The sequence below is a fragment of the Electrophorus electricus genome, chromosome 24 (assembly GCF_041902795.1).
Source record: "Electrophorus electricus isolate QZ-2024a chromosome 24, ASM4190279v1, whole genome shotgun sequence".
In the NCBI taxonomy this organism is placed as follows: domain Eukaryota; kingdom Metazoa; phylum Chordata; class Actinopteri; order Gymnotiformes; family Gymnotidae; genus Electrophorus; species Electrophorus electricus.
In genome coordinates this window covers 12150717-12172257 of record NC_137520.1, presented here as the reverse complement: position 1 = coordinate 12172257, position 21541 = coordinate 12150717, and the positions used below count along the sequence as shown (strand labels likewise).

The 21541-nt window shown below is 45.3% G+C and overlaps 1 protein-coding gene across 2 annotated transcripts; it reads left to right on the top strand.

Annotated features, from left to right (window-relative positions):
- The first annotated feature begins 533 nt into the window (after positions 1-533).
- dvl1a (dishevelled segment polarity protein 1a) lies at positions 534-20921 on the top strand. 2 transcript variants are annotated; one of them, XM_035522480.2, is made up of 16 exons: positions 534-633; positions 743-962; positions 5907-5976; positions 6713-6834; positions 9513-9622; positions 13770-13908; positions 14246-14339; positions 14438-14507; positions 14625-14764; positions 15551-15627; positions 16195-16262; positions 16422-16499; positions 16686-16820; positions 16970-17137; positions 17315-17521; positions 19324-20921. In XM_035522480.2, exons 2-16 carry the CDS (start codon positions 793-795, stop codon positions 19851-19853), a joined length of 2178 nt encoding a protein of 725 aa, XP_035378373.1. In that variant the 5' UTR covers positions 534-633; positions 743-792; the 3' UTR covers positions 19854-20921. The 2 variants fall into 2 exon arrangements, with proteins under 2 accessions (XP_035378373.1, XP_035378374.1); XM_035522481.2 differs by having other exon boundaries at positions 534-962; positions 16425-16499.
- The last annotated feature ends 620 nt before the right edge of the window (positions 20922-21541 follow it).

The window sequence follows — 21541 nt, the reverse complement described above, 5'->3', positions numbered from 1 at the left end:
TGTATTCTTCCTAAGATGCCACTGTAAACATTAGCGATGTCTTGTAAACAGTTACAAAAAAGATTACAAATGATTACAAAAATTCTTTAGATTTGTCCTAACATTTGATCTTGTGCCAAATACCGCCTTAACATTTTTGTCTCTAACAATGAAAGAACAAGAATAAACTATGAAAGAATTTAGCCCACTGAACAATTCATGCAGTAAAATTCCAATTAAGATCTAATTTGGCAGATGAATAAAAGTGCAATAGATTATAAATTTTCATTTAATCACTGGCTAATTATAACTCGTTATTTACTGGCAGGGTGAAGCTGCTCTTAAATTTGATCTAAAAATATATCCAGTAGTTTTATCCAAAACACTACTTTGCTACGAATGCTTTCCCGGTCTTGTTCCCAAAAGCTTGACGGCACTCCCAGGGCGTAATTAGCCAGGGTATTCCGTTGCGTTATTCCACCGCTAGAGGGCAGCACAGCCCTTCAGAGATGCTGACAGGAGCGCTCCCAGGCTCGGTCTCGCTGGGATGTGATCCGTCCCTTCCTGTTCCACCGCACCGAGAGACACACCGACGCCGCAACAGACGCGCACGGCTCGACTATGTCTGGAGCTAGACATGCTGGCAAAGGCGAGGTCGTTTGTTTTCCTACGTGAAACCGTCCGTTAGCAGTGCCACCGCATAGCATGGTGTTGTTTTATTAGTTGGGGTTTACATATATATTTATCTTTTTGCGTTTCGCAGCTACAACCCTTTGCTCCTTGTCTGTCAATGATTGTCTCACCCATGCACTCATGGCGGAGACAAAAATAATCTATCACATCGATGAGGAGGAGACACCTTATTTAGTGAAACTGACGGTTTCTCCCGAGAAAGTCACGTTGGCGGATTTCAAAAATGTGCTCAGCAATCGTCCCGTCAGTAGCTACAAATTCTTCTTCAAGTCTATGGATCAGGATTTTGGGTGAGTGTGGGGCATCTGTCGGCTCGTACGGTAGCTCTGCACGCTGAGCTCGTATCGCGTCCAGTCTGCACGCTGGCGTTCACTCTTTATGCCCTTCAGTGTCGTGCCGGTTTGCTTGCGAAGCGTCTGCAGTCGCCGACACCTGCTTTGCAGCCTCTCGTGCCCGTTCGCGTGCGCATTCCGCTGCGCTTGCACGGACGAGTCACCTCCCCGTCTCGCGCCAGTCTGGAGGTTATGCATGTTCCCGACAGAGTCCACAAGGGCTACTTTCAGACTTTCTAAAGTTTTCAGTAACTTTAGTTTGTTTAACCTCGGGTTATGTTCGAGAGACCTTATAACTAACCCAGTTTAGCAGGGCATAAATTGATTGTTATTGACCTTTGTTATAAATTATACTACAGGATATAATATCACCTCCATTTGTTGGCTGCCTTATATTTCAGAGCTGAAATTATACTGCCATGCGAAGGTGGCTGTTCATGTTATGTTTACCAAATGATTAGTTCAGTGTCCTGATCAGTATGTTGAGCCATCTTTACCAGGTGTGATAGGTAGTGGATACAGGCCATTAATATCAAAGTTGGATTTGACATGAAAACTCCCATAAATTCAACATTAGCCATAAATGTTGAATATGTGGTATGAGAGTGTGGTGTTTTTCAGAATGATAGTTCTGTGTTGGCTAAAAGACACATTAACTGAAAGTCTGCCTAGTTAAGAGAATGGGGAAGTGTCTACATTTATTGGGAGCTTCTATTAAACATAAAACTATTAAACATGAGTGTCTCTTTCAAATCAGTGCTTTTCATTTCAACCTGTGGGTTATGGGGAAAAGTATTTATAGCTTTAGGTTACAGAATAGCTATAAAGGCTATTTGACATGTGTAGTCTGTTCTGGGCAGGCCTCCTCAGAATTAAGTGTATGTGTTCAAAGGTTGTTAGTTAGCGAATATAACCTCTTTTTGATCATCCAAGATTGAGACCTTATTGAATTGCTCCTAAATTGCATGGGACTCTTAACTGTATGAGAGAAATTGTGTGTTTATGCACTCAACATTAGCACAAACTGGCTGTTTCCTCCGACGCAGATTTTCAGATCAAATGCAATATTTCCCCAAGAAAAAATGTAATTAACTGCAAATGCAGCAAATTCATTCATATTTTATCAGTTCCCTGAAACATATAAATCTGCAAAGCAAATTATTTCAAAGATTACTCTATGATAGCTGACATGTACCAGGTTTTGTTTTATTTTCTCTTTATGAAGGCAGAGCTGTGGTTTGTTTTTTTCTAGGGCGAGAAGGAGGCGTGAATAGGGGAGCTGCATGCACGAAAGCCAGTGGGTCGTGTCTACTAGTGACAGTAATGGAGATGTCTGTGTTTATGTAGCAGCGAATATGTTTAAATATCAGGCCCAGTTGGAGTTTGAAAACCCCTTTATTCCAAATTCTATGCGTTGCAGTTGTCTGTGTGCATCTGCGATCGTAGACTTTCATCATCAGACAATTTTAAACCTCGGAGGCATGACACACATGTGCCTGACGCACGCCCACAGCCCCGCGTGATGTGGGCACCGGCACACTCTCAGCACTTGGGTTTACTGCCCTTGGATTTGTCTGCACAGGGGGGCATAAACAAACACTGTGCTTGTCCTTCAAAGACCAGTTTCGGCTGGGCGTTTGTGGATTTGCTGTTTGCTAAAGAGTTTCCAATTTGGATGGGCATGGGTAAAGAAAGCCTAGAGCAGGACAGATAAATTATTTAAACTGAAATGCATTTGATTAACAGGTCACAGATGGTGGCCATGTTACTGTTATTGTCAGGTAACGTTTTAGTAGTATACAGCATAAATAAATACACAGAGATGACACTTAACGTCATCACGTTTAAAATGTCATTACATAATTCCTAACAGTGTAATATACTGAGTAGCAGTGTGTGACAGCACATTAATACCTGGTACTTTATGGGAGTTTAAATCACATCCTGTTGGATGCTTAAAAGCCCTGTTGCAGTTCCCTGTACCTTTCAGAGTTGGTTATATTCGTTTGATATCGTGCATGCTGGGTAGGTCCCTCACAGTGTACTCCACCATCACTTACAGAATTCACCTGCTCTGTCTGTGCATTTGTGTTCTATTTGAATCCACTCTTTTACCAGACCAGAACGTTCTTACTTTCTTAATAAATTATTACACTCATCGTTTCAGTGCTAGAAAAGATCCTGACTTTTATGTTTCACTGAAATTTGTTGAACCCTTGCTAAACCTGGAGCTGGGAAGAGAAAGAGCAGTGTAGGGTACCCAGACTGTGTGTGTGTGTGTGTGTGTGTTTAATTGTGCCTTGTTGAGTCTGGTGTTCTAAATAATGTTTGATAGTTTGAAGTATAAATAAAGCTTAGAATTAAGCTTCACCTTTGGCTGATTGGCTGCTAAAGGGAAACTCCAAGAACACTTTATATTTTGATTAGTAAATTAGTGATGACAGAGGTTTGTGTTTTTAAGCCACCATATTTCACTGTATAACAATTAAAGTCCCTCTTAGCCTATCGGGTTTGAGTGGGGAGCTGTTGGGGGCCTTTGGCCAGTACAGATCCTGCTTATGGCCTGACAGCTCAAAGATAATAATAATAATAATAATAATAATAATAATAAAATTGAATTTATGTTGCACTTTTCAAGAACCCAAAGATGCTATTAAGTACAATTGCACAGTACATGGAGAAAGTGAGATGGAGCGAGTGAGTTGGAGTAAATAAGATGGAGAGAGTGAGATGGAGGGAGTGAGCTGGAGTAAACCAGATGGAGTGAGTGAGATGGAGTGAGTAAGATGGAGCGAGATGGAATGGGTGCAATGAAATTGGTGATGAGATGTAAACCTGGTTTGCAGCACCTTGTAGCCCAAAAGAGCCAGAGAACCGCTCTCCAGAGACATCGTTTAGCCAAGACTCCCTCCAGCTAGACTGTTACTGGTCCCTCCAGCTACACTGGTGCGGCTCCCTTCGGCTACACTGATACTGGTCCCTCTAGCTACACTGGTTCGGCTCCCTCCAGCTACAATGGTACTGGTCCCTCCAGCTACACTGGTACGGCGCCCTCCAGCTAGACTGGTACGGCTCCCTCCAGCTAGACTGGTACGGCTTCCTCCAGCTAGACTGGTACTAGTCCCTCCAGCTACACTGGTGCGGCTCCCTCCATCTAGACTGGTACTGGTCCCTCCAGCTAGACTGGTACGGCTTCCTCCAGCTAGACTGGTACCGGTCCCTCCAGCTAGACTGGTACCGGTCCCTCCAGCTAGACCGGTACCGGTCCCTCCAGCTAGACTGGTACGGCTCCCTCCAGATGGACTTGTTGTCAGTGGTAGAAGGCTCCTGCATTGGCTAGGCAGCATCTGGTTTAGTTGGGGCTCATGGCTGGAGGGTTCTGTATCACAGGAAATCCCTGCAGTAGTTCAGCACATCAGCATCAACATGGCAGTCTTGTCATTGACTACCAGGAACGCCCCACACACCCTATGGTGTACACACACACCCTATGGTGTACACACACACCCTATGGTGTACACACACACCCTATGGGCTGCAACCGAGGTCAGTGTCACAGGGTAAAATATACATTTTCCTTGTGTTTTTTTAGTTATTTCACACATTTAAACCTCATTGCAGTGCTAGCCATTGGATATTTATTATTGCTGAATAATTATCATACTGGCCTTGAAAGTAGCATACATTTTTTTGTTTTATATTTCAATAAGGCCTCTTTTTTTAAACCAGATTCCTTTTTTAAACTTCTGATGTGTGCCCTGCTTGTATCCAGAGGCGGTTCCCCTCCTGTCCTCCTGTGCATATTTGCACAGACCACACTTCCTTAAGGTCACTGTCACGAACTTCCCCGCAAGTGTACGTATATTCCGGAGATCTCCTGGGAGGACACAAGCACTTCCTACCCTTGACAGGAGTTCCAGCCCAGCTTCCTCTGCACAGCTTGGAGCTCTGGAGTAAGCCACAGGCACGTGCTTTAAAAAAAAAAAAAAAAAAAAAAAAGTAGCCTCTTAACGTAAGTGCCACCGTCATGTACTAGCCCCTGGCCTTCCATTTCCCAGTAGCGTGTCCACCATTGTCATGTGATCGTAGACGTTCTGGAGGAGCTCAGAGGAGAGAGCTGTAATATGAGGAAGGTGAAGAGATTTCTCAAGGCATGACACCCTACACAAATGTGTTACAGGGAGCCTTCTTGCCGAGTGCTCGTTGAGCGCTGCGTGCGTTTGTTTATTTTCTAAGCAAAAAAAAGGTGTTTTTTTTTAACGTGTGCGTACATGTGTATTGAGTTGCACGGTGTGATTGGAGGCTAGCAGGTGTGTGACTGCTGAACCGTGTCTTAGAGGGTTAAAGGGTAACTGTGTGGTATTTCTGTGGGGAATTTACAGCCTGGGAGAAACACTGGCGGCCCCAAGCTAACATGCTAGATCACTCTATTAATAACCCCTCCTGTGCACTGACACCCCCACTGCACCTCTTTTTCTCTCTAGCACATGCACGCGCACGCACACACACAAAACAAAAAAACAACACACACTTCTTGCATATGCACGTCCACTCTCTCATAAACACTGAAAGAGACGCAAGCACTGTCTCCTCTTTACTGCATCGCAGAAGGTGTGACCTCTGACAGCTGCGCTTTCACGAGGCCAACTGAAATGTGCGTTCGGTCCAAAAGAAGCCAGTCTAAGTTGGAGGAGTTTCCAATGGCTTTGGTCAGCAGGGACATTCAGCGTTCTCATTGTGGACCGCTAGCGGTTGCGAGCTGAGTGGAAAATTCCACTGTTCGAGTGTGACACACTTCCAATATGACTCAGTTTTTGCAAATAGATGCACCGTGGAGCTCAGGCTGCAGGGTGCAAGGCTCAGACAGGGTTCCTAAGTGTGCTGTCTGCGTCCTCCGTGCAGGGTTGTCAAAGAGGAGATCTCCGATGACAACGCCAGGCTGCCCTGCTTCAACGGCAGAGTGGTCTCCTGGGTAAGTGAGACGGGTGCTATCTTGCCCCCACCCCATGACAAATGCGTGATGTTCCATGCAGCGTGGCATAAAGTTACAGTGTTAACCTCTATCCGCAACCCCAGGCCAACTCTCATGTGCAGTCATATATACGTGCACACGGGTAACAGATTTTCATGGCAGTAGGTGCGTGCAGGGACGCGGCAGCTTGCGTGACATTCTGCCTCGCTGCCACTAACCAGAATGACGCGCGAGCACTGGCTGCAGTGCCTGAAAGCACTCGCAAAACCTACAAACATTTCACAACTCAGTTCAAGGGCGAGCGAAGGATCAGATTACAGAGGAGCTGTTGGCCAATGAGATGTTAAATAACAGAATGTTAAAGACAGAGCTGCAGAATATTGCTATTGGTCTTCTTTTTTTTTTTTTTTTTTCTTTTCCATCGGCTCTGGTCACGTTCGGTGGCCTTAGCCAGGCCCGGCTGTGTAACAGTCTTGCTCGTCATTATTGGGCTCATGAAGGCACTTAACAGTGCCTGTGTGTGTAGGCCATTGTGCATAAGCGCATATGCTGTGCACTCTCTCCCAGCTAACTAAACACACCCTGTTCTAGCTACTCTTCCTGCAGCACTTATTTATGCATAGCCACGAGTTAGTGCACATGCACTGTGGAGAGACTCTTCCTGAGGTCTTTGTCTTTGTGTGTGTGTGTGTGTGTGTGTGTGTGTGTGTGTGTGTGTGTGTGTGTTTGGCTGTAGTTAGTGCTGACTGAAAGCACACACTCAGACAGCGGATCTCACTGCACAGAGAGCAACCCTGAGCTGCCCCCACCGCTAGAGCGAACCGGAGGTATCGGAGACTCCAGACCCCCCTCCTTTCAGTGAGTATTCTCCATCAACACGGCTACTTGGAGCATACGTATTACATGGGATTCAACCGCGGCGTATCACTTCATAGCAATAACCCGCTGTCTTTTGTGGTGTGATTACGCCGTAAACATACCAGCAGATGAATTCTTACTAGAACTCTAAAACCGTATCCCTCAAGACTCAGATCATGGCCCTCGGGACCAAGATATATAATCCACACTGGTATTAGGCTTTCGAGATGAAAAATGTTGAGAACCAAAGCAATGTTTTCTAGCTGTGATAGAGCCACTCCAGTTAGTTTTAGTGGTAAAGAGCAGCTTGGAAATTTCAAAGGAATACTGATTCACATTTTTTCGTCAGGGTAATAAGTCGTAATCATGACCTCATACCAAGACCAAGGCTGTGTCTTTGTAAAAAAGTGCAGCAGGCAGGGACACACACACACAGATAAGCGTGGTGAGACAGGCAGAGTAGCTCTGTTTTCTCTGAACTGCAGTACTGCAGGAGATGATGTCTGCTGTCCAGCTGGAGGCCAGGTCTGGTTAGCCCCTATCCAGAAGTCATATGCCTTAACCACAGCCCAAATGCTGCTCTCATCTCTGGGGCTTCACCAACACACAGCATGCTGCTGCCACTCAAACTGCACTTGGTGTGTGTATGTGTGTGTCTGCCAGCATTCAACATTTGCTTATCTGCCCACATGCCCAAACTGTGACACGCCAGTCCACTCATCTATGTAACTGTCCATGACAGAGGTGAACAGCTTGTAACATGCACGCCTTGAGACTTTGTAGAGGCTGCGAAAGTATCCTATTGTGCTTAGGCAGGGAAAGTTTTCATACTCTACTAGTTGCGAAGAAGGAAACAGATGTGTTAGATAAAACCAATTAATTAATACAAGCCAGAAGCTTGTTTGTTTCTGCATAAACCTTGAGTTTCTCACCAAACACATTCATTAAGCATTCTCTTTATATTTGAAAAAGTCTGAAGTGAATTTCGAAAGATGCTGAAGGCATTGTGCACACTGCCAAGTGCACGCAGTCTGTCTCTTCATTCTGAGCTGAACATTACGGCTCTTCTTTGCCCTCTGTGGGCTGCTGAGATCTTTAACTTTTATCTGCCTTGAGCAGTTGTCTGCGGTTTTTACTGCCACCTAGTGGTCTGTAAAGGCCGGGGTGGGGGTGGGGGCGATCTCATTTTTCCCATGTCCCATTTCTCTCGCCATCGCTTCAACAAGCCAATTTTTCCTGGAGATTAATTCCGTGGATTCCCAGTTGTGTGTCTCTCCCACAGAAAATCTCCCTTAATTTCCATCACAAAAGCCCCACTGTAAGCATCAGTAAATAACCAAATGCTATCTCTGGCCCTCTCTCTTTGTGGGGAGCGTTATTCATCGGCGCTGACGAATAAATTTGCCGGGACGAGGAGAATGGGCATTCGGCCGTCCTTCAGCAGATAAGCCGGATTAGCAGACATTAAAAGCACCCATCTCTATCACCCGAGGGCTTGGCAGGGCGCTGCAGCTGCTCTAATCTGCCCCGGGATGGAGCTGCCCGGACCCCCTACCTGCACGCCTGCTGCTCCCTGCCTTCATGGAGCACAATGGCAGGGATGCCGTGTGTCCTCCATATGAACAGCAAGCCCTAAAGCAGGCAGGATTATGCGGCCGGCTAATGTATGGAAGCCCCTGTGTTTCTCCTTCTGCTCATTTAAAAATCAGTTAAAAAATGTATATTTGTCTGTATTGCAGACCAAAGACTAGTTGTGTAAACAGGTTTAACTCCGTATAATACGAATATAACATAATGTATTGAATATTAATGGATTAGTAACTAAATGTGTGTATTTTGTATAGTTTATATAGATAATTTTTTCTGCTGTAGCTAGTACTTGTTGAATGTTGTGCTGTTTACATGGTTATTGTCAGAATGTTTGAAAGAACATTGCAGCCATAGCCTGTTAAGAGGCTTGTGAAATGACAGCTTCCATCCACTAGAGGGAGACATTCGCACATCCTCTCTGGTGAGGGTAGCTAATTAGCTATGTGTGGATTCAGAATGATTTCAGGGACAGAAACCTTCATTTTCATTGTTCTTCTCTTTCATTTGTTTTACTCGGTGATACGTAAACCATTAATAAATGCTAATAGAACCATAAGAACAAATTAAGATTCAGTTATGTCAAAGAGACACACTGATTTTCTGCAGTTTCTGGAACTTTATTGCAATTTGTAACAGTTCTTGTGTGAGTTTGTAGAGACACTCAGGAGTTCTCACCAGCCTCGTGTTTCTGTCTAGCCCTGAGCAAAAACATTCCTCACACTCTGATAGAATAACCAGTCCCACTGCACATTCTCTGTCTCTCTCTTTTTCTTTCTCTTTCTCAAACGCACACACACACACACACTCACGCTCACACAGCTGCAGTGCTACAGGGCCTGAGGCAGAGCCCTGGTCCCATTCTCCTCAGTCTCCCCACGACCACAGAGCCACAGGTTTCTATCGCACAGGTGGCCTGATCCTTGTGAAGAGACTGTGAGCTGCAGAAAGTTGAACGAGATCCCTGAGCTTTCTTATGGTTTATTGGGCTGTGTTAAAGGAGTACTGTGGCAAAACCCAGTGGAGGTGGCTGTGATGTGGTTTTTAATGAAACTGTGTGTGTGTGTGTGTGTGTGTGATTCATTTTTTAGTGCCAATGCAGTGAGCAGCCGGGATGGACTGGATACAGAGACAGGAAGTGAGTCTCTCCTGAGCCAATGCAGAGAGAGGGAACGGGCACACAGGACACAGGACAGCAAGTGTGAGTCCATCCTCTCAGTCCATCCACGCACAGTATACCACATGGCACATATCGTCCACTACAGCTCTGTACATAACACGTATGAGGGGAGGACAGCCGTGGGCAGCCATGTTTTGAAATGGACAATAACTGAGCCAGATTCAGGATCAACAGGAAACAAAGCTAATGGGAGTCAGAAATGGGATTCAATTTGCTAGCCATTCCTTTCTTCTGTTTCCTAACTGGGTTTAGCATCTGAAACTGTCCATTCTGCTTTTGGATCTGTCCGGCAGTGTGTAATCAAGACACTGTAGCATTCGTCAGCAAGAGGATCAGAACAGGCTGTGCTGCTGTTCTGATCAGGCCGATTCAGTGGTTGATTTCCTGGAGATTCATATTTGTTTTCTGTCCAGTAATTTGGGGAATGTTGGTGTGACTGTACACATGCTGAGGTCAGTTTCTAAAAAAAAGTCACAGAGAGGCTTGAAACTGTATTCCTCACCAGCGAGAGAAGCATTCACTCACCACTAAAGAATATCCTGACTCTCCTCATGTCAAAGGATTTCAGGCATGATTGTTTTTATAGCAAAACCATTCAGGAAAAGGCCGAATTCCCAGCTATGTCTCAGAGGCCTACAAACTAGACAAGCTTTTCTTTTTTCTTAGTGGAGCCAGCAGCTGCTTTGAATATCTGAACTCCCTTCCAGTCCGAGATCAGTGTGCAGTTTCATTCGTTAAGGAACTTTTGTGACCTGCTTATTCCGTCTGCGTACGCTGTAATACCCTGCAACCATTTCACTTCCTCTGTTCCTCCTGCTATGGGAGCCTCATTAGCGGGAGGTTCATTAATGGGGCTTATTAGAGGAGCTTTGTTAGCACTGGCAGATAATGTTTCAGGCAGGGGAGATTGGTAGAGGCAGCGTGTGTGCACGCGTGCGTGCGACTGCCAAAAATAAAAGAAAATATGGATATCTGAGTAATCATGAGCATTCCCCATTGAGCTTTTAAATATGATTGCATTTATTGGAGGAAATCGGTATAAATCATTTACAGAAGTTGTGTGTTCTGAATTTTGCATGTGGATCTGGGACTTGGTGTAACCACCTGAGATCTTAGTCCGTATTTAGTCATGCCTGTTTCTTTGATGTAGAGAAAGCCAAGCAGGTCTCACGCTGAAGATTTTAACCGCATGCTGTGTATAGGCAGTGAAGAGCCAGCTGTCTAGGAGTTCATGTGTATCTGTGTGCATTATGCATGTTCCCCAATGCATATGGTTGTGGCCTGCATGAGATATGTGTCCTGCCAGGTCCCTGTGCATTCTGACTCTTTAAAGAAATAGTCATGGTGATGCACTTCTGCTTTTCTATTAGTGGCTACCTCTTCTATTTATTTATTTATTTTTGGAAAAAGTGTTGTTCATCTGTTCCATGCTAGCACCTTTTTGTTTATACCAAGTAAAAGGGGCATTTTCCAGGGTAAAATAACTTGAAACATGACAATAAGGGGAAGGTGGAGAATCCATAGAACATGATCTGCTGTCTGTGATCATGTGCTTAGGGTGAAAAAAACCCTGTGCATTCTGAGCTGTGCTCAGTGTGTATGTGCACGCATATGTGTGGTGTGTGATGAGTGAAGATGATTGATGCAGGGCTGGTTAGTGCTGGTGTTGTTACCAGACAGGTGTGAGGCCCAGGGCCAGTGGCAGGGTGAGTGGATCTGTTTCCATGCCTCAGGCACTCAGCCGGGAACCTCACTAAACCATCAGGACTTGGTTTCCAAAGTGACTGGCAGAAGACAATGTTTTATTGTCAAGGCTTGAAATGATAATTGTTGGAAAATTTGAGCTTGATGTTTTAGATTGAAACATTTCTGGTCAAATTAAAATCTAATGCTGTTGTCCAGACCTAATTTTGTCACCTAAACATTACAAAGAGGGACTGTTACAGAAATTAAGTGATGCCAGTGTTCTCATTTTGATTATAAATGTTTATTGCAAGTTTTCTTTCTCACAGTGGACTTCCAATTGGAGGCTGTTCTAATCATTTTGACACAGAGGTCATTTATTAAGAATTTAACTTCTCCTGAACTGTGGAAGTAGTGATGTTATAACCGTATAGATGAGATATAGGAGAAAACTGTAAAAAGGCATTAATTTCTCGAGTTGTAGTGAAGCACTTAACCATAGCTCTAAAAAGTAATTTTATGTGACATTTTAACGTCTCAATCGAACGCGTCACGAATGGAAATGATAACCTCTGTTGCGGATGCACACGTCCTCCTGAGCGCTCTTTTGTCCTGCTTCTGCATGTGCAGTGCGAGCATGTTTCACTGAATGTTCAGAGCTAGAAGTCATGCAGGAGAGGGTTACGTTATCTTTGCACATTAGAGGCGCGTAGTGCAGCGTCGACGCTGCAGCTGTGGAGCTAAAACCTTAATGATATGCAAGATGTTAACGTTGCCAACCTTGTCAAAAACAGTTATTTAAAGTCAAATCTCATTCATAACACAACTAAAGCTATGGGCTAACTGACCAGAGTTATAACGCTACATGTGAATAAATGAGTTTTATTTATGCTGTGGTTTTCAAAAGTTGTAACGTTAAAAAAAACACTAATTCCAATTAGTGCTCTTAGTTCAGATGTCTAATAGAGACACACCTGCTCTTAGTTCAGATGTCTAGTTCACGGGAACACTGTTCTCTGAATCTTAGTCTATGGCAATGAAACTATGGCAGTTCATCTGAACAGTCACTTATTTTAAACATTTTCCATTTGTACCATTTGTTGTAATGTGTATCTGATGGCTTTAAGGTTTATTTCATGTCTAAGATATTAGAACAACTTGGTTAGCCTAAAATTACCTTTCCGTAAATGAATTAAACTCAACTAGGCATTTTATGTTCAAAGATGCCAGGATTTCCACAGCACAATGAAATATGTGATATGTTATTAGAGTTCATCTATGTATTGCTGCATTTTTGCAGTATCTGTATTGTGAAGCAAAAGGTGAATTAAGGTCAAATTAAAGTTAATTAACAAAGCGTCAGGTCTGAGCATGTTACCAGTTTGCTCTGTGTCCAGCCTAATGCTGATTATGCTTGAAAACACGACTGTAATTTTGTACCTCACCTCAAACAGGCTTGGCGGGCTCATTTTTGAGGAGAGAGCCATATCGAAGCCAGATGGGATCGGTTCCCAGTAGCCGTTTCCCGGCCCTTGCGCTGGGCTGTAACGGGTCCGATTACGTCTGCTTTTCCTCAGCACCTCCATCACAGATGAGAAGTGGAGCTGATCTGTGAAGGGTTAAGGGTGGAGGTTGGGGAAGAGTAAAACCAGGGAGAGCGATCGAACTTCCCAGAAGCTCCGTTTAGCCGAGCCGTTAGCAGAACCGGTGTCTCCTCTTTTATCCTGAGAACTTGCATACCACTGCCGTGTCTGCAGGCTTCAACCTTTCACCCCTCCTTGTAGGTGACAGGACCGTCCGTGCGGGCCCACACACAGAGTATTGTGTTTCTTTGTGCTGGCAAATTAGCAGTGGAGTGTGACCCCCTTAAACGGTGCATAAGCGATTAGATCTATAACGCTGTGGTCCCAGATCTGTAGAGCACCCGCCGCGCTTTTCTGCGTGTGTGTGGGTGTGTGTGAGAGAAAACACCGGCGTGCGCTGGCATGTGTTATCGGAATTATAGCCACACCCCGGCACTGGAGCGTTCCAGTCGATTGAAGTGTCTGCCTGAGATGAGCCTTTCTGTGGGTACAGTGTTACCCTGAGTCACAGCGCGATCGTGCCTCTGTAAATATGCCAGCAGATCATGGACGTATGTAGCTCACTGACACATAATGTGTCCTGTCTTGGTACCATAATTTTCGTAACCAGGTCTTCTTAAAACAGTGTGTATGTTTTGTGTACAATGTGTATTTGCAAACAGTGTGTGCTTGAGATGATTAGTAAAGGGTGTGGCCCGTTAAGAGATGTCTGTCCTTAATCGTGTGCCTGTACTTAGGCATTTCTAGCACTTTACATTTTTGTTTCCCTTATTTTCCCTTATTTACGTTGTGCACAAGTAGAATTCCCTGTGTGTAGTAGTTTCCAACTTGCAGAATGTTGCGCGTCTGTGTGTTTGTGACCCTGGCTCACGGGCGTTGTCTCCCCTGCGTGTGCACCTCAGTCCCACGGGTGAACGGCCACTCCAAGGCTGAGTGGTCTAATCGGGATTCGGCCATAGGCTACGACGGTGCCTCGGTTATGAGCAGTGAGCTGGATTCCAGCTCCTTCATCGACAGTGAGGAGGACGAGGATGGCAGCAGGTTAGGCCCTGCTCACAACCCCACACACCATTCTGCATGCATAATTAAAATGAACAAACAACTACAAATAATGATGTAAGAGAAAATACATATAAACAGACACATCAATTCGTTATTTGCATCATTAATTAATCACTAAATTTAACTTGTGCTTTGATGAGAGCAACCAAAACGTGCAACCCGTTATCATGTCATCATGTCAAAATGTGTTGACTGTAAATGATCAGAGGTGTTAAATATAAAGCAAGCAGAGCCAGTAGGAGCTGGGATGATAGACATCCAGAGGGAGCTTTTTGTGGACACACCTGATCTGGCATCCCCCTGCCTGCTCCTGCAGACTCAGCAGCTCCACGGAGCAGAGCTCGTCCACCCGGCTCATGCGGAGACATAAACGCCAGCGACGGAGACACAAAGTGGTCAAAATAGACCGGGTGGGTTTCAACGTTAACGCAGCAGGGGAGAAGCCAGAGTGCGATTGCGAGCGTCTTGAGTTAAAGGGACGTTTTGTTTGTCCGAACTTTTCCGACAGTCGTCCTCCTTCAGCAGCATAACGGATTCCACCATGAGCCTCAACATCATCACCGTCACGCTCAACATGGGTGAGCGTCCTGTGTCCCACCTCCCGTCTCCTGAGACAGGGCTCAGATAAAGTGTTTGCCAGCATGCACTGGGCGTGGTGGGTGGAGTTTACCTTTTTGTGTCCCTCTCTCTCACAGAGAAGTACAACTTCCTGGGCATCAGCATTGTGGGGCAGAGCAATGACCGGGGTGATGGAGGCATCTACATTGGCTCAATCATGAAAGGTGGTGCAGTGGCAGCTGATGGTCGAATTGAGCCTGGAGACATGCTGTTACAGGTACAGTAGACGCGCTATTACAGCTACAGGAGACTCGCTGTTACAGGTACAGTAGACGCGCTGTTACAGGTACAGTAGACGCGCTGTTACAGGTACAGTAGACGCGCTGTTACAGCTACAGGAGACTCGCTGTTACAGGTACAGTAGACGCGCTGTTACAGCTACAGGAGACTCGCTGTTACAGGTACAGCAGACGCGCTGTTACAGGTACAGTAGACGCGCTGTTACAGGTACAGTAGACGCGCTGTTACAGGTACAGTAGACGCGCTGTTACAGCTACAGGAGACGCGCTGTTACAGGTACAGTAGACGCGCTGTTACAGGTACAGGACACTCGCTGTTACAGGTACAGTAGACGCGCTGTTACAGGTACAGGAGACGCGCTGTTACAGGTACAGGAGACGCGCTGTTACAATTACAGGAGCTACAGTATGATCTGTTGATAACAGAGGAGTACTACATATAATTTCAGAATTTTCCTTTTTACTAGACTCAGTAAGCAGTCAGTTAGTAGTTTCACATTTATCACACTCGAATCATCTTGCGTAAGAGAAGTGTGACTATGAATCACATCTGAGCTGTGTGTATGGTGTATGGTGTTTTCTGTTTCTTTTCAAGAAGTGACTTGGACATAATTGCAAGATATACCAGTTCAGAATGTAACCACTACTACGTGAATTCTAACTGCAGAGTGCGGATTATTCATGCAGATTGTATTGAAGCAGTTTTGCACATACTGAAACAATGCTACAGTAGTAATACCGACGCTCAAATGCTGCTTCTGCAGGTGAATGATGTGAATTTTGAGAACATGAGCAATGATGACGCCGTGAGGATTTTGAGGGAGATCGTTTCCAAACCCGGGTGAGCAGAGATATAACACATGCTACAGCTACAGCTGCTCTGGCCATACTCCGGTAACGGCACTGACTGTTACTGTATGCCTGACTCTCTGGTGACAGCACTGACTGTTGCTGAATGTGAGACTGCGGTAACAGCACTGACTGTTACTGAATGTGAGACTGCGGTAACAGCACTAACTGTTACTGAATGTGAGACTCCAGTAACAGCACTGACTGTTACTGAATGTGAGACTGCGGTAACAGCACTGACTGTTGCTGAATGTGAGAGTCTCCGGTAACAGCACTGACTGTTGCTGAATGTGTGAGACTCCAGTAACAGCACTGACTGTTACTGAATGTGAGACTGCAGTAACAGCACTGACTGTTACTGAATGTGAGACTGCAGTAACAGCGCTGACTGTTGCTGAATGTGAGACTGCAGTAACAGCACTGACTGTTGCTGAATGTGTGACTCCGATAACAGCACTGACTGTTGCTGCATGCCTGACTCTCCAGTAACAGCACTGACTGTTACTGAATGTGAGACTGCGGTAACAGCACTGACTGTTGCTGAATGCCTCCTCTGTAGGCCCATTAGCCTCACGGTGGCCAAGTGCTGGGATCCATCTCCTCGCAGTTACTTTACCATCCCCAGAGGTACATCCCTTCACACACTTCTCCCCATAAGGGGCTATTTTGGTGCAAAATGTATTAATAATGTTATACTTTGACTGTTTAATGTCCGGCTCTCATAAGGACGTTTAAGTAGCAAACCCTGCTGGAGTGGGTGTCATTTTTTTTTTTGCCTTGTCCCAGCAGAGCCTGTGAGACCCATTGATCCTGCCACCTGGATCTCCCACACGACAGCGGTGACCGGAACGTATCCACACTACGGTACGTAAAAAGGCTCATCCTCTCTCCAACCATTACCCACAAACCCACAGCTGGAATGATTACCCTGAGTACTGGAATGTGCCTTCTTTGTGGATGGCTTTTAACAACTGTTCATACTTCAACCTTTCAACCTTGAGATTTGTTTAGTTGTTTATTTTTGTAGGGACCTGATTTTTGTTTTCTCAGAGTTTGACGAGTTGCCTCTCTCGGCGGGCAAGACGGATATGGCCACCATCGTGAAGGTGATGCAGCTGCCTGATTCTGGCCTGGAGATCCAGGACAGGATGTGGCTCAAGATCACCATAGCAAATGCTGTTATTGGTGAGTTCTGCGGCTACACGTGGAGAGAAACAAAAATAATTATATAGGTGTCGGTCAAGAGCCACCAAGTTCTGCAGTAGAGCCACTAGAGGGAGCAATTTGACTGCTTGGAGATTAGACCAAAAAAAGGGTGTATTCTTGTGCTAAAGGTGCCGATGTGGTGGACTGGCTGTATTCACGTGTGGAGGGCTTTAAGGAGCGGCGCGACGCCAGAAAATACGCCAGCAGTTTGCTGAAGCATGGCTACCTGAGACACACCGTCAATAAGATTACCTTCTCTGAACAGTGCTACTACACTTTTGGAGACCTGTGCCAAAGTACGTCTTTCGTCTAGTATTTCTTTGCCTCTTAATAGCTGTTGCATTTGAATAAAAGCTGATGACTAAGTTAGAAGAGATGTGCAGCCAAACATTGACCAGGATCCTGTTAATATATATATATATATAAATAGTTTCAGACAGTATTGTGCTGTTCATTCATTCATTCATTCCCAGACATGGCTTCACTCAACCTGAATGAGGGATCCAGTGGTGGTGGCTCTGAGCCGGACACGCTGGCACCTCTTCCGCTGCCAGGCACCAGCCCCTGGCCGTACCCCTGCCCGGGCTACCTAACCCAGCCCCCTGCTTCCCCCCCGGGCTACTCGGACCCCTGCCACAGCTTCCATCACAGTGGCAGCGCCGGCAGCCAGCAGAGTGAAGGTGAGAACATGTACCTGTGCACGTGCGTGTGTGTGTGTGTGTGTGTGTGTGTGTGCACGTGCGTGCGTGTGTGTGTGTGTGAGTGTGTGTGAGTGTGTGTGAGTGTGTGTGAGTGTGTGTGAGTGTGTGTGAGTGTGTGTGTGTGTTAGGGAAAGGAAAGGAAGGAAGCCATGACCCAAGAGTTCTTACCGCAAATGTAGTGTGATTGTAGGAGGACAGGGGGATCCCCTTCTTCACACCTCCCATTGTTCTTTTCTTTTTACATTTACTTTCGTATTGCTGACAGGAATATACATTTCAGATTAAGAATGAAGTGATTTTTTTATTTATTTTTTTTTTTTTTTTTTTTTGTGCTGCCCAGTGCAGCTCCGGATTATTATTCTGTCTGTGTTGCAGTATATACATTTTCCAGGTAGTGTTGTTGTTGTGCAGGACGTGTTAACACTGCAACCTAAAGCAGCTTTGCCTTTCAGCAGTTTTCTTAGTTTCCTCAGTTGCTAATTTGTCACTTGACGTTTGCCCCACTTGGATTTCTAGTATATTTGTAACCTGAGCAGCCCAACATAACTGCTAAATTAGAACAAAGCACTTGTAATCTGTCCTAATTGTGTATGACATTTGTCTGCCCAAGTGACCCTCTTGGTGTAGCTTACATGGGGAAAACTGGTGGCGGATAAATGCAGTAGGTAAAGGTAAATCCCAGTGAAAAGTGTGGACACCAGGCAGTAGTTTCAGGGCCTTGGCAGTTGTATCTGCTCGGAAATTTCTCACATATCGGTAGTTCCGTGTATTCACTCGGAAATGTCTCATGTGGTATGGCCTGTTTAGGCACACCTGCTCATCCTGCATATCCACTTGGAGTTTCCAAACATCCACGGCCTTTGTAAACGTCCACTTCTGAGCATGGAGGTTGAGGATGGTGTTGAGACATTAATGATCACGTTGATGATTGTCCACTGCCTCTGGAACAAATAGTGACCACGTAGCACTGACGGGGAAAAAAAAAGACGTCTACATTTATATGTTGGTTTGCATTTGTGTGCGTGTGTGCGTGCATGTGTGTGTGTCTCTGTTAGTGTTTGCTAATCTGGAGTGCAGGAGCTCTGTCCTTGGATGTACAGGGTGAGTGATGGCTATGGATATGGAGTCGGCTTTCGCCCTGCTGGCTGGCTGTTTGGCAGGGCTCTATATGGTAACTCTTGTTGTTCCCTTTCCTTTCTGCTGGGCAATGGTAGACTGATGGAGGATCACTCCTGGGACTAGGGGATCTGGTAAGCTTAAGACCCTGCCCTTGATCCCGCCTCCAACCCCACCTTGCTCTCTCTCCTTCTCTGCCCACCCATTCCTCGGTCGGTCGCCGTGCCGCACGCGTGAACGGCCGCGCTGCCCTCCTGATCGGTGGCGCCGATCGTGTGTCCTCTCTGTGCCCTCTGGGTGTCTGCGCTGGTGTGCCGTGCACTCTCTGTTCTCCCGTGGCGTTGCATGCCTGCGGAACAGACGAAGGTCACTGTCATCGTCTGTGTCGCTGCGAAAGAGGAAGTTTTAGTAGGCAGGTAACTGGCATAAAGAAACACGGCACCGGCCCTCTTATGTGTTGGCGCGTCTAAAAGCCTGGGCCAGAACTGTTATCACAAAAGGAGCAAACAGAATACTTTGTAGACCTTCAGTTTAAGAGTTCATTACCTTTTTTTTAAACTTAAAATGGGTATTATTTAGGTAAGAGCCCAGACTTGTGTGCTGGTGTCTCAGGCTTGTGGAATGATTAGTTCACTTTCTTAACCTTCTAAAAAATCTCTCTTCAGGCAGCAGAAGTAGTGGCTCCAACCCCAGTACTGGGAAAGGACCAAGGCCCTCCCACCGCGAGAAGGACCACAAGCCTATGTGCTGCGGGGGCAGTGAGTCGGAGCTGGGCACATGGGTGGGGCTTCCCAGACCACCCAGTCCGCTGAGCCATCCGAGTCATCGCAGCCACACCCGTTCCTGTGTCAGTCAGGCCTGCTCCATCCAAAGCCACGCCCAGTCTCACAGGAGCCGTGGCCTGTCCCAGCACAGCCACACTGTTTTCGCCTATAGCCACGCCCCCTTCGCCCAGCCCATTCATGTGTCCTGTGCCCACAGTGAGAGAAGCCACGCCTCCTCCTACGGTCCACCAGGCCTGCCCCCACCATACTGCCTGACCCGAGTGACCCCTAAGGCTCCGGTCAGCAGCAGTCCACCTGGAGGGCCTCCTGTGCGCGACTTAGGGAACATACCTCCAGAGCTAACCGCTAGTCGCCAGAGTTTTCAACATGCTATGGGCAATCCTTGTGAATTCTTTGTTGATATTATGTGACAGGATAGTGCCTTTTAACACTTTCAGAGCACAAGACCCCATCTTCTCCCTGGTCTCGCTGCTTTTCCTCCCTTAAACACTGTCCACTATCACAGCACTAAGAATGTACAAACTGACAGTCAACTAGACACTCACTGTCATCCACCCACCCTGCACAGAATCCAGAAATCCACAACACTTCTATCGCAGCACAAATGTCTACGACATGCTGTACATTCATTGTGTGAAGTCAGAGAAATGGCTGAACTACTGCAGCCTAGTGTGATTTAAACTTCTTTGTTTCCTGCCATTATGCTAATGTAACAATCCATCTCTGCTGAGTGTAACCACTCAGAGGCAGGTCATGGAGCTCAGTGCCAGACTCTGACAAACGACAAATGACTATTCTGTAGGTGTGAAACCCACCAAATGAGCTTGAGATGCCAAGATGGTCTCCAGTGACTCACCAAGCGGTTGAACACCTCATTGCTGGGTTCTCTCAGACAGTTATGTGCCTTTGGCGCTTACAGATGGCATGATGACAAGAAAAACTCCTTTTTAAAGTAAGTAGTCATTACTGTTCACTGGAAGTAACAAACCTGTGCTGGACTGGATTCAGTCTTATTTGGATTAGATGATGTGCTTCTCGTGTCTCTCCCCATTTCCCAGAGATGGTTAGTCGTGCCATATGATTCGAGTCTTACCCACTGTCTGGTCTACAGAATGCATCCTTTTGAGTCAACTAAGGATTACCACAGCTCGGTTCTGCCAGAAGATGCTGAAATTCAGTTTTGGTGTTTTCTTCCTTGAGACAGTTTTACATATGGATTGATAAATATACAGAAGTTGCCTTGTGTGCAATAAAAGGTCACGCAGACACTTGTTGAAGCTGTTGAGTTTGAACAGTAATAGGTGCCATTATGAGATATGTGGTTTAAGCTGTAAAAGACATGCCAAAATGAGATTTGCTGTTTAAACAATAATGGACAGGTGCCAATACGAGATGTAGTGTACACCATCTTTGCATAGAATCTTCTACTCCTACATTAATGTTCTGGCATTGGACTTCATCACAATGAATGGCTATAATACAGATTTGAAAGTGATAAAATGAATGAAATATGAATGAAATATAAATAACCACCAAAGGCCTTCTGGCAAACATGGAGCTGTGTTATACTTTGAAATGAAAGACTGGCTTTTGACACGGAGAAAAGGATTTCCTGTTTGTGGCGAGGTTTTTTTGGTCAAGCAGTGAGAGGTCCTGAAATGTGTATTGTGTTTTAAAACATTTGTCGCCTGACACGTTTGGTCCAGGTGCAGTGAGGAAGGAATCTCAGTATTTGTCCAATTTTTGAAGCACTTTTGAACTGTACCTGTCTGGCCCTTTAGTATAAGACACTGTTTGTAATGGAAGCTGGTTGCATTATTTCTTCAAAGAAAGTGGAATAACAAATTGTACATATGGAAATTTAAAAATATATATATATATATATATATATATATATATATATATATATATATATATATATATATATATATATATATATATATATATAATTGAAAAAATAAAATATATGAATAAAGATGTTTGAGATTAACTGCAATGTGGATTTGTGTGTGCTACTTGGTCAGTAAAAGTATTCACTAATTTAAAGGTTTCTAGAGTGCATGCATAAAAACAGGTCCAAGGTAATTACAGAGGAAGA

Bases quoted from the DNA above. Each gene is read 5' to 3' on its own strand.
- dvl1a (XM_035522480.2), top strand. From the start codon at position 793: ATGGCGGAGACAAAAATAATCTATCACATCGATGAGGAGGAGACACCT. The intron at 16,821-16,969 runs GTGAGTTCTGCG...CTTGTGCTAAAG, and splicing joins CATAGCAAATGCTGTTATTG to GTGCCGATGTGGTGGACTGG. The intron at 17,522-19,323 runs GTGAGAACATGT...ATCTCTCTTCAG, and splicing joins CGGCAGCCAGCAGAGTGAAG to GCAGCAGAAGTAGTGGCTCC.